At 38.2% G+C, this 12,951-nt stretch overlaps 1 protein-coding gene and 1 pseudogene across 11 annotated transcripts in view; both read right to left on the reverse strand.

The window, feature by feature from the left end:
* The window catches only part of LOC145789358 (putative protease Do-like 14), a 29,767-nt gene extending 18,131 nt beyond the window's left edge, over window positions 1–11,636 (reverse strand). For 2 of the 11 annotated variants that reach the window (XM_082913743.1, XM_082913736.1), the window contains exons 1-9: window positions 11,517–11,636; window positions 10,523–10,619; window positions 10,297–10,434; window positions 10,045–10,184; window positions 6,819–7,092; window positions 6,337–6,397; window positions 6,158–6,229; window positions 5,961–6,009; window positions 5,692–5,822 (exon numbers count right to left, since the gene is read on the reverse strand). In XM_082913743.1, coding sequence (XP_082769869.1) covers window positions 5,692–5,822; window positions 5,961–6,009; window positions 6,158–6,207 — 230 coding nt within the window. In that variant the 5' untranslated portion in view covers window positions 6,208–6,229; window positions 6,337–6,397; window positions 6,819–7,092; ... (2 more) ...; window positions 10,523–10,619; window positions 11,517–11,636. Of the gene's footprint in view, window positions 1–5,691; window positions 5,823–5,960; window positions 6,010–6,103; window positions 6,230–6,336; window positions 6,398–6,818; window positions 7,093–10,044; window positions 10,185–10,296; window positions 10,435–10,522; window positions 10,620–10,725; window positions 11,431–11,516 lie in introns of those variants that run through there. The other 9 variants (XM_082913744.1, XM_082913738.1, XM_082913737.1 and 6 more) reach the window with 8 other exon arrangements.
* LOC145806478 (pyrophosphate--fructose 6-phosphate 1-phosphotransferase subunit beta-like) lies at window positions 8,886–11,842 on the reverse strand (annotated as a pseudogene).
* Between the last annotated feature and the right edge of the window lie 1,109 nt (window positions 11,843–12,951).

The raw sequence follows: 12,951 nt of genomic DNA on the forward strand, positions 1-12,951 counted from the left end.
TTTACGGAGTCTTGCTGGACCCTTGTAGAAACTAACCGGAATCAATGTCGGGACAGTTTACAGAGTCTTGTCGGACCCATAAAGGAGCTAACCGGAATCAATGTCGGGACAGTTTACAGAGTCTTGTCGGACCCATGAAGGAGCTAACCGGAATCAATGTCGGGACAGTTTACAGAGTCTTGTCGGACCCTTAAAAAGTCGCACCCTCAAAAGGTGTGCCCAATCTTTCAAAAGGCATGCCATCAAAAGGCGTGCCCAATCCATAAAAAGGCGTGCCATCAAAAGGCGCGCCCACTTCATCAAAAGACGTGCCCGACAGAAAGCGTCGAGCCATCAAAAGGGGCGCTTGACACGCGGCGATGCACGTGATTGACAGAGCGCGTGTCGGCCTCGTCGTCTCTGTCTTTATAAACCAAAGCGAAGTCTGAGGCTTGGAAGCATAACAAACCAGTTGAAACCTCTTCGTTCTCTGTAACATTCTGTAACCAACCCTTCTCTGAAACACGCAGCAACCCAAAAACATGGCTTCTTCTTCCCGTTCAGCGACCCAGAACATAGCCTCTTCTTCCCGTGGTCTGCTCACTCTCTTTCCCGACCTCAACGAGTCAACAAGAGAGATAACTGGTGCGGTGGCCTGTGAACCTCAACCAAACACCTCTGGTTTTGCTCCGTTGAACTTTTCGATGCGGTCGGTGGAGCAAAAAATGGCAGTGCAAACGGATATTGAAGCTAATCAGTATACATTGAAGTCCTGTGTTGAAACTATGACTGCGGTCACAAACTTGTCGCACCGGCTGCAGAGTAGGACAAATGAGGTGCAGCAGTTAAACGCCCAACTGGCTCTGCTCCAACGCATGTATAAGGATGCGCGAGCAGAGATAAGTGTGCTAAAGGCGGAAAATAAGGAGCTGAAGCGGAAGGCCACCGTTATGTTCCGATTTGGAGGTCCGCCATATGCTGTAGTGGAGGAGCAGGGTGGAGTGATCGTGCCCAGTGGAGTGGGAAACACGGAGGCAACACCGTCAAGGGCCGCCCAGGACGGAGGCAAGAAGAAAAGACCGGCAGAATAGGCGAAAAAGTGAGGTCGGTGGGTGGCCGTCTGCAGAAAAGAAAACAAATCTTGTGGTGTTGTGGTTTGTGTTGTTGTGGTGGTTTTTTTTTTTTTTTTTTTTTTTTTTTGGTAAAATTGTGATCGGGGTTGATCCCTGAGATGAATAAAAGATGGTTTGGTGTGCAAAGCTATATGGTATGAATGGAATTTGAAAAAGATTAAAAAATAATGTGAAAGAAAAATAAAGAAAGAAATAATAAAAATATATTTGAAATCAAAATGAAAGATGGGGGAAATAAGGAAAGTGGTTTGGAGAAAATAAATAAAAATAATGGATTTTGAAATCAAACGGAGGAGAGAGAGGGGACAAGCCCATGTGAGAGAAAGAGGGGAAAAATGATAGCCGATGCACCCAAAAATAATCTAGCTGCTATCCACAGGCGCTTAGGGGAAGGAAATGGTAGCAAGAGACGGCCAACACCATATATGGCTATAGCAAAGAAATGGAGTATCAAGCTCAATGGGCTAGGATTTAGACCAGAGAGTAAAGCCACTGGTCCTGTTGAACACACACCTCCAAGGCTCAAATAATCAAAACATGCTTCACGCATTTCCTTCCTTGCTTGATCAGGAGATGCACAAAACACCTTATACAGGGCTCCAGTCATTCCTCCACCAGTTAAAGGATGACGCATGTTGAAAGCATCACCTATTAATAGTGCTCCAGGAGTAGGGTAAGGAGTAGCTGGCATACTTCTATTGGGCATTGTTCTAATACTTCCCTTATCAATTGCAGCTATAAATGAATCATGCAGCTCAGGTGGAACCTGGGGAGCCACCAGAGGGAAGCAAAGCCGAAGGCTGCTGCAAAGCCGAAGGCTGTAAAAGCGAAAAAGGAAAAGAAGGCTCCGGCTAAGACAAAAGCTGCTGCGCCAAAAGCAAAAGCCGCTGTGAAGCCCAAGCCAGCGGCAATGGCCAAGCCAGCTGCGAAGCCAAAAGCTGCTGTGAAACCGAAGGCTGCCGTGAAGCTGAAAGCTGCAGTGAAGCTCAAGGCTGTGGCGAAGCCCAAACCAAAGCCGAAGGCGAAGGATCCTAACAAGAGGCAAATGAGCATGGAGGAGAAGCATAGATTGAGTGTTGGGTTGCAGAGTTTGCCCCAGGAAAAGATGCCACAGTTAGTGCAGATTATGAAGAAGAGGAATTCACATTGGCCTCAAGAGAGAGGATTTAGGCAGTGATGGGAAGGTATGTGTAGAAAATAAGCGGAATAGGTTGAGGTCCGGCGGGCGGCCAAGGCGAGGTTGCCGCCCGCCGGTGAAACGAAAAATACTAAGTGCTTAACCTTGCTCTGATACCATGTAGAAATTTAATGTATAACGAGAAATAGAGAATTGTATTATTGATTGATTTATATTGATATATATTACAATGATTCATGATTCCTATATATAGAAGAGGGTGAGTGTGTAGTAGGTAAGGAGTAGGTGAAGTGGAGGTGGTAGTGGTGTAGTGGGTTAGGTTTAGTGGAGTAAGTGAGGTGGTAGTGGTGTAGTGGGTTAGGTTTAGTGGAGTAGGTTTAAGTGGGTGAAGTAGGTGGAGAGTAGGTGGATTCTAACAGAAAAAAAGATTTTTTTTTGTTACCCAAAATAAAATAGGTAAAAACAATAAAGAAGAGGAGAGAGACGGTCTTTATTTGAGTGGATATCAGAGAGACAGACAATCAAACACAAAGAAGAGAAGAGAAAGAGAGAGTCGAACAAAGAAGCAAGAGAAGTGAAGGAGAACAGAACAAAGAAAGAGAGAGAGATGAACATAACAAAAGAGAGAGCGATGAACAGAGACGAAGGTTCAAAGAAGATGAACAAGTTAGACGAAGACGAACAGAGAGCACCGAAAAGAGGAAGAGAGGGAGTCGAACACACAGATTGGAAGAACACACCTCAATTTAGCCTCAATCTAGGGCTTCAACAGGTTCTTTACCCTTTCCCTTTTCTCTCTCTTTCTCTTTCTCTTTCTTTGTCTTCTATGGTTAGGGTTTCTCTCTCTATCTCCAACGAGGTAGGGTTTTTGTCTCTGACATGTCCATAATGTGTCCAAGAGTGTCTGAAGAGTGTGCGGGTCTAGCTACAAAAAACAAAAGAAGGGGAAGGGGGAGGGGGGAGGGGGAGACACATTAGGTAGAATGTCCAACACATGCCAACCGCGTGTCCGTATCCGACACAGGTCAGACACCCATACGTTGCCTTTGGAGAGGTATCTGTGCTTCACAGAAACCAGGAGTTACAAGAATGATGAAAGGAACCTATTAAATCTCTTTATCCTTGATTATCTTGACATTAATCTATACCAATCATGTTCTACATCAAATAAGAGAGCACAACTCACCCATGAAGCACAGACACCTCTTTGGAGGTCACGTACAAGTGTCTGACACGTGTCGGACAAGGACACGGGCCGAACAAGCTCTGGACAAGTGTTGGACACATTGGAAAGAGTAGGACACGCTGGGACACTTGGATACACTACAGACACACTACAGACACGTAGGGACACGCTACGAACACGCTGCAGACACACTGAGGACACGTTAAGGACATACTAAGGACTATTTTTTAAAAAAAAATTAAAATTTTTAATTTTTTTCATAAAATAACACACCTCAAGTTGATAAATTTGATAAAATTAAATATTTGACATAAAATGCATATTAAATATTTTAAAAAATGACATATAATAAATATATGAAATTATATTTTTTTCACGTGTTCCCAACATGTCATGTCTTGCATTTTTTGAAAATTTATGTGTCCACATGTTTGTGTCGTGTCCATGCTTCTTAGTAGCTCACCAAGCCAGTAAAGCACTTTGGCATCAGCCACCCAATGTACTTCAAGAAAAGCAAAAATCAATGGGCTTAAGTAATCGGAAATATATAGTATATTGATTTTCTCACAAAAGAACAATTAAGCAGTACCAAATTGAAATAGCAATTCAATCGAATCTTACTAGCTAAAATATCCAAATAAAATCAAAATAAACACCAATGTAACAAAAGGATGCATGAACTACGCCTAGTTGGTCAAGGCCCGTATAAGTATCATTTCTGATCGACTACTCCTTTCCATCAAAAGATTTATTTTTATATTACCAAATGGTAGCGTGGAACAAGATGGGCCCACTCTCCATACCACTAAAATCCTACTAAAAAATTCCTATCACAACCTGCCAACAATTTCCAATGATTCCTACTCCTCTTATATTTGTAACTTCAGTAAGCACTAACGCTTGATGGGGCCTAATACCCATCGAGGGGAAACCTCCAATTCCCTAGATCACAAAGCACCAAATAGAAAGTTCCCACACAAATTTCCAGTGATTCCCTACTTCTCTTATAGATCCCAAGCTTCTGCAAAATCCACCATCTAATATTGATCTAGCCACACAAATCTCAAGTTCCAAAACATACAATGTAGTGTCAATCAAGTAATACACCACACATGGTGGTAAAACAAGGGTTTCCTTTCATGAAGATCTTACAGACATTATTTGAAAATCAAAGTAACTTGAGAGAGAGAGAGAGAGCACACAAGACATTTGTTTTTCTTTTTCCTTTTTGATCAGCGATATAACGATTATTAATTTGTTAACAAGCATTGAGCACCTGCTCATGTAAATAGAATTTTGGTGACAAGAAAGTCACCACGTGTATATAATTTAGTGACAAGCACCATGCCATGTGGACAAGCACAATGACACGTAGACCAACATGTTGGTGACAATCATATTACCACGTGGGCAAAAAATGTTAACTCGTGATTTTGGCTTCTTCTTTTTTTTTTTGTTTGTCCTTTCTAAACTTTTTTCGTTTTTTTTTATTTTTTTACTTTTCCAGTACTTCTAGTCAAGTAGAACCAAAAAGCCTTCTCAAATTTATTTATTTTTAATAAGTTTACTAAAGAAGAAAAAAAGCCAACAAAAAAGCAAACCCCAAACACCCACTCACTAAGTGGATTAAAAACTCCAGTGAGTTTCCAAAAGTAAACACAAGCTTGCAAGCTAAACCACTATAAAAATCTGTGTGTCCATTGTGCTTTTATTTACATTCATGCTTTGGTATCCATATTGTATAAATGAGCTATTTGAGTAATTGGTCAATTTGCAGTAAATTGAATATTCCATTATTTTATTACATCCTTCAAATTGAAGTTAGCATTGGAAAATTTACCATCGGCTCACATAATCATTCAATAATGTTAGAGATAAAAAGAATTCACTAATTCATAAACTAGCACAAGATTTGAATATCAATTTAAATAAAATATAAGAATTGTTATCTATAAAGACACTATTTGGGATCCATATAAAAGAAGGAAATTAAAAGGGGGATTAATCAAAAAAATAATATATTACCCATTCACCCTCCTTGAGCATGCACAATTCCCTCAACTACAAATCTAGATGTTCTAGATGATTAGACCTTTTTGAGCATAAGAAATAATCTTTCTTGGTTAGCATTCAAGTGCATGCATGTTAAACTACCCAACAAACCCCAAGTGAATGCATGTGGCTTCCAACTAGTTATTAAAAAAAAATAAAAAGTCACTGCATTTTGAAATGACATAGAAAGATTTGAAACATACCCATATTTCTTGAAGTGCTCCAAGCATTTAGAAACTATGTTGACTGGGAGAAAAGGTGTACATAGCGAATCATAAAAATTGACTCCAATGACTTCTCCATAATGATTGATAAGGGGTCCGCCGATACCACACTAGCAAAAACAATAATCATTAGTTCAAAGATTGCCTAAATACATATAATCTAGTCAAATAAAACCAATAGTTCATTGCATTATATCATATATACTACAAAGACATATGTAACATTTTAGGGCCAGATTGTAGTCCACCATGTATGATCCACGCATTGTATCACATAATTTTTGCCTAAATGTAGACCTACATCAAGCACACATATAAACTAATGTTAGGAATATATTAGAAATATTTTTATATTATAATAGTATAAATGGGCCTTTGAAGGTGAAAATACCAAACTTTGACCCGAATCCAGAGTCTTTAATGAAATACCAAATCCACACCGTACCAACTACATTCCAAGAGAAGCAGTGTGGGGCAATCGGGCAGATTTCCCATTTACTCTGCCCCGTCGCTATTCCTAAATGTAGGGGATGCCAAAAAAATTGAAAGACAGTTGTATCATCATTTTCTACTAATCTAAAAGCCCAACACAAATGTAAACATAAGAGAGAAAAAAGCTATTACTTTCGAAATTTTGCAGTTCGCCCTGAAAAGCTCTTTACAATCAAACTTGCAGCAGTCAAGACTACACAGAAAGAAAAGAAAGTCAAGTCACTTACAAGTAATAATGTACCATAATTAATACTAAGCCTTTTCTTTCGCATATAGTCTATGCACTCTGATTAACACAAAATAATGCAATAATTAGGTAATGGCACCATAATATAATTTATGCAAAGTTAAGAGTATCATAGAATTCTACATTCTAATAGTGGAAAATGTGTAGTTGTTTGGGATGATCTAAATAAGTACATTTTTTGATTTTTTATGAAATATGGGTTGGGTTTGAAATGATGTGGTAAAGAGGTGATGTGATTTAATAAGATGATGTGACTTAAATAGGATAGTGACTTTTTGGCTTTTTGACTTTTTTGTGTTATGCCAAACCTAGCCTAAGATCAACATCAAGAAAATTGCAACATGCAAACTAAATTTACTTTGGGTACCTGAATTGACCACGAGCAGCCATGAGATTATATGGTGCATCAAAGAAGCGACCAACTGCGACAACATTATCTCCAAGACAAAGTTTAGATACATTTGAATGAGGACGACCAGGGATATCATTTGGATCTATACTGATAGTCTTCCAATAGTCTTAGACTTGCAGTTGGTAAAGTTGCGTTAGATTCAATTTTGATAAAAGCGATGTTGAAATGAAAGTCATAGGCGAACACTCGACCCTCAAACAATTTGCCATCTGAAATATACCACATCAATCTGCAATAACAGTAACACTGAATAGTATTGTATAATACCCATGTTGAAATATATGTATTATTGATTGCTTTGTTGATGTTATATTGTATTACAAATCAGAGTGGCATTATATAGGAGAGGGTTTGGGTAGTAGGTGAGGAGTAGGTGAGGGTGAATTGGTGGTAGGTGGAGTGTAGTAGGTGAGTGTGAATGGTAAATTCTAACAGCCCCCCGCAAACTCAAGGAGGATAGAAACTAACCAACTTGAGTTTGAAGAGAGGAACAAAACAAGAAAATACATAACCAAAAAAAGATAGGAGACACTGTATGGTCGTGTCAGACCGTTGGTGAAGACTATGAAAGGTGGTGCCATAACGTGGTAGAGGACACTGGATGGTGGTGTCATAACATTGTAGAAGACAGTTTAGGGGGTCATGTCGGACCGTTGTAGAAGACAGTTTATGGGGTCATGTCGTACCCTTGTAGAAACTAACCGGAATCAATGTCGGGACAGTTTACAAAGTCTTGTCGGACCCATAAAGGAGCTAACCGAAATTAATGTCGGGACAGTTTACAGAGTCTTGTCGGACCCATAAAGGAGCTAACCGGAATCAATGTCGGGACAGTTTACAGAGTCTTGTCGGACCCATAAAGGAGCTAACCGGAATCAATGTCGGGACAGTTTACAGGGTCATGTCGGACCGCTGTAAAAGTGGCACCCTCAAAAGGTGTGCCCAATTTTTTTTTTTCAAAAGGCGTGCCATCAAAAGGCGTGCCCACTTTATCAAAAGATGTGCCATGAAAAGGCGTGCCAGTTTGTCGGGCGGCAAGAGGCGCGCGATGCGCGTGGCTGGCCCTGGCTATTTAAAACAAGGTTGAGGCGAAGGCTGTGCATACGAGTCTGAAACCTCTGAACGCTCGGAGAGCTTGTCTCTGCAAATCTTGAAACACCCGGAAACCAACCCTTCTCTGAAACACTTAGCAACTCAAAAACATGGCCTCTTCTTCCCGTTCAGTTACCCAGAACCTGCTCACGCTCTTTCCAGAACTGAACGAGCCCACAAGAGAAATAACTGGTGCGGTGGCCAGTGAACCGCAACCAAACACCTCTGGTTTTGCTCCATTGAACTTTCCGATGCGGTCGGTGGAGCAAAAAATGGCGATGCAAACTGATATTGAGGCTAATCAGTATACGCTGAAGTCATGCGTGGAAACCATGACGGCGGTCACAAATTTGTCGAACCGGCTGCAGAGTAGGACAAATGAGGTGCAGCATTTAAACTCCCAGCTGGCTCTGCTCCAACGCATGTATAAGGATGCGCGAGCAGAGATAAGCGTGCTAAGGACAGAAAACAAGGAGCTGAAGCGGAAGGCCACCGTGATGTTCCGATTTGGAGGACCGCCATATGCGGCAGTGGAGGAGCAGGGAGTAAATGTGCTCGGTGGCGTGGGAAATCCGGAGGCAACACCGGCAAGGGCCGTCCAGGACGGAGGCAAGAAGAAGAGACCGGCGGCAGAGTAGGTCGGTGGGTGGCGGCCTGCAGAAAAGAAAACAAATCTGTTGTTGTTGTGATGGTGATCTTGTGTGGTCTTTTTTTTTTTTTTTTTTTTTTTTTTTTTTTTTTTTTTTTTTTTTTTGGTTTTTGTGGTTGTGGTGGAAAATGTGAACCGAGGTAAATTCCTGAGATGAATAAAATATGATTTGTTGTGCAAATTGGTAAAGGTTTTTTTTTTTTTTTTTTTGTGAAATATAAAAAAAATAATAATAAGATAATGGAAAAAGAAAGATAGAAAAAATAAAATAAATAAAATAAAATAAAAGTAGGGATATGAGAAATATATTATAAAAAATATATATAGAGATATATCTTAAAATAAAAGAAAAGTGTAAAATAAAAGAAGAGTGGTGTTTGGTCAGATATGGGGGTGAGCAAAGAGAATAAAAAAAGAAAGGTTTATATAATATGAGCAAACAGCTTTTGCAGGTGCATCCATTAGTGGTGTCTCCCAAGCCATCATGATAGCCTTGCTATTGGAGTCCATGAGCTTATCCTCACTAAAAAATAATTCTATCTGCCAAGTAGTCACCATCAGTTGTCTTTGGACATCCAATAACCCGAGTTTTCATATTTTTATTCCTAAAGTTTGCAGCAAGGAGGCAAGCATTTGTGGTTGAGTCATCTCCACCAATGACAACAAACCCATCCAAATCAAGCTTCAATGCTGTTTCTTGAGCTTGCTGAAACTGCTCTGGAGTTTCAATCTTGCCTCTGCCACTGCAGATCATATCAAAGCCGCCCTGATTTCTGTACGGGTAAATGAACTCTGGAGTCAACACCACATATTTGCACTTCATGATTCCAGCTGGTCCACCCCTGAAGCCGTACACCGTGCTTCCTTTGCAACGATCCTGAGGGAAACTCGGACGATTCGCCTGGCACCAACATTGCCGATGGCTGCCCAAATAGGCCAGGAAAGAGCTTCGCGATCTCATCTGGATTGCCGGCGGCGGAGCTAGGGGGGCCATGGACGACCTTGAAGGAACTTTTGAGAACAGAAGGTAGAGGAAGAGAGTGATCGAGACGGCTGTTCTGGCAACGCGAGGAAGGAGTGGGTGCCGACGAAGCCGGCGGCGCCTGTGACGAGGATGGAGAAGCCGGTCTGTTTGAGATTTGATTATGTAACAGGTTAGGGTCCGGCGGGCGGTGAAGGCAAGGTTGCCGCCCGCCGGAAGGTGAAGCTCACCAAGAGCTAACCTATTGCTCTGATACCATGTTGAAATATATGTATTATTGATTGCTTTGTTGATGTTATATTGTATTACAAATCAGAGTGGCATTATATAGGAGAGGGTTTGGGTAGTAGGTGAGGAGTAGGTGAGGGTGAATTGGTGGTAGGTGGAGTGTAGTAGGTGAGTGTGAATGGTAAATTCTAACAACCCAAAACAAAAAATACTTTTATTGAAATAATGACCTTGATATCCTCGGGTACCGCTTCTAATTCCGCAGAAGACCTAAGAAGACTAGCAGAAGTTAAGATGGTACTGAAATATGTACTGTTGACATTCTCACAATCTATGATTGTGCCCGAGCCCATAAATAATGCATTCCCACCTAGCCAAAAATATATATAAGAATAAAAAATGTATTGTAGGAATAACAATTAGTAGAAATTTGTAAGATAAGAAAAGCAATTAATATAATAATGCAGTAACTCAATACCTACCTGTAAGGGATACAACACTGACAACAGATGGAGACGCTTTCAAAGCAGTTTTTTTGGTATCAATATCCAAGTCCATGTTAGCATATGTATAATCATCAAACTTCTCCCAAAAAGAATGCATGGTAATTTTGTAGGGACCTGTTGTTCATATCATTATTTAAAAACTAAAATAATATATAAACAAAATTAAAATCAACAACTTTGCACAACCAATTTTTTTACCTACCCCAAGTTTCAGGGTGTTTCCGTTTCCATGGGCTAATGCTTGCTATTTTTTCTTCCTTGTTGCGATGATCGCGAGGATCAACCTCCATATATTTGGTCTGAAGAACAAAGAAAAAGAATATTAGACAACATAGGGAGAAACAAAAAACTGAAGAAGCCCAAAGGAGAAAAAACACACCAAACACAGAATTAAAAGAAGATTACCCAATTGGGGAAAAAAAAGCATATAAACCCATAAGATGGTACTGACAGCAGCACTGGAGTTTAATAAATAAATGAATTGGGCTGAAGAGGACTAGGGCTGAAAATTGAACTGTACGGCTTTGAATTGTGAATTTTATTTTTTTATTTTTTATTTTTGGTCTGAAGAACAAAGAAGAAGAAAACTAATTCAAATTACAAAATCTGAATCAAATATTAAAAAATTCCAACCACAATACCTAAAAAAATTGAACCACGGTATCTACAAAAATTCCAGCAAAACAATTCTTCTTTTTTTTTTTTTGCCTTGTTCATTCCTTTTTTTTAGGCAAATAATTCATTGAACAAACAAAACTAGCAAAACAAACAGCCCAAAAACAAAAATACAGAAATAACGAAACAGAAATCCAAATTCAATTTAAATAAAATAAACGACTTGTTATTCAAAAAATGGCAAAAAGCAAGTAGCTTTAACATTAATTATCTTGAAAAATCGCCCTCTGAATCTCTCTCTGTCTCTCTCCCTCTCTATATATATAATCTTAAATGACATAGAAAAAAAGGTTGAAAAATACCCACAAAATGATTGAATCAAATCAAAATAAGGATGTTTAAAATCTATACAAAATCCATAAAAATGCTGTAGAAAAGGGTTGAAAGAATACCCATAAAAAGTTTGAATTTATATATATACAGCAAGTAAAGACTGTATACATCTGATTTGAAGACTAGTACTACTTGGGAGAACACTAGAGTGTCTTCCAACGAGAGAGAAAGAGAGAGAGAGAGAGTACCAGGGGCCGTGATGCTATCGGCGCCGTGAGCAGCTAGAGAGGAAGGGGGAGGCGAGAGAGGGAAGCTGAGACTGTTTTATAATGATTTGTTTGAATACTCTAATATCAATTTTACTCATATTATAACTGTGATGTTACAGAGCTCAAAATATTTTTTAAAATTTCTATTAAATGTCGAATAATGTTATATACATATTAATTGATGTATTAATTAATATGTGATATAATTTAAGATATTTTTGATATTTATAATGTGATTAATAAGTAGAATCAATTAATAATATTATAATTAATATTTATATATTAATTAGTACATATAGTACCATCGTTAAATGTCTCATATAATGTGAATTTTATATGAGTCTTTTATTTATATGAAATATTTGATAAAATATTTTGTAGAATTGTTTAGCTCTTCAGCATTTTTGTATTCATAATAGAGTCACACTATTAACACCTTCTTAATTATTTTAGACCTTCCACTTATGAATTTTAAAACTTAAAAAGTTTATTTTCTCTCTTTAAAAGATACCAAAATTATTCTTATAAAAACGTTACATTCACTCAATTGAATGCACACCCCCATATCTTAAAAAGTTTCTCTCCCAAAAACCCTAACAAAATTCACAAAAGTAATTATTACTCCATCTCTAAATATTTGTTCATAATTTGAGAAAATAAATATAATATTCTTTTGTTATTGATTTAAAATTCTTTTTTTTTGGGTCTTACGATCTCCATTACCATTAGTTTGGTTTTGTGATCTCTTTTGTGAATTTCTTTGAATTCTCTAACAATTTCAATTATTGTTCTTATTTTACTTGGATTTTGTGATTTTAAAGTTTGGAAAAGGTTCATTAATAATGTTCAGTTATCTCTTTCTGAACAAATAAGAAATATTCGGTTATTTGTTCTCAAACAAATAAACAATGTTCAGACCTGTGCTTTCGAATTTTGGTCATATGTTAGGAAGTTCAATCTTGAAAAAATAACAAATAGTTTTTATTATTTTTGTCATTTTTTTTAAAGAAACTTATCCTTACAAGGTTATCTCTTATGAATTAAGAACACCATCAAAGTTATAAACCTCCTCTGAGCTTTTATTATTATACTTCTCTCGTCTCATGAAGTTGTGGTTGTCGGAAAAAATTTCACTCATTGTCATTACTGGAGAAGTGTAGGTAATCAAATGGTTGATGTAACGCCCCAAAAATAATGACAATAATTCGTTACACAATAATTATCCATTAACGATACATTTCATAATAAGATCTCTTTACATTCATATGATCCAGTTATACAAAATATGACACATGCAATCATACATTCATAATCACTAACTTTGAATCTAAACCATGTGTCATACATAAAAGATATGAAATAAGAGTAAAACAGATAAATAAATGCCTTAATAGTTACAATTTTCCAAGTCGAT

This window comes from Camellia sinensis, chromosome 2, assembly GCF_055761805.1.
Source record: "Camellia sinensis isolate YWXY chromosome 2, ASM5576180v1, whole genome shotgun sequence".
NCBI lineage: Eukaryota > Viridiplantae > Streptophyta > Magnoliopsida > Ericales > Theaceae > Camellia > Camellia sinensis.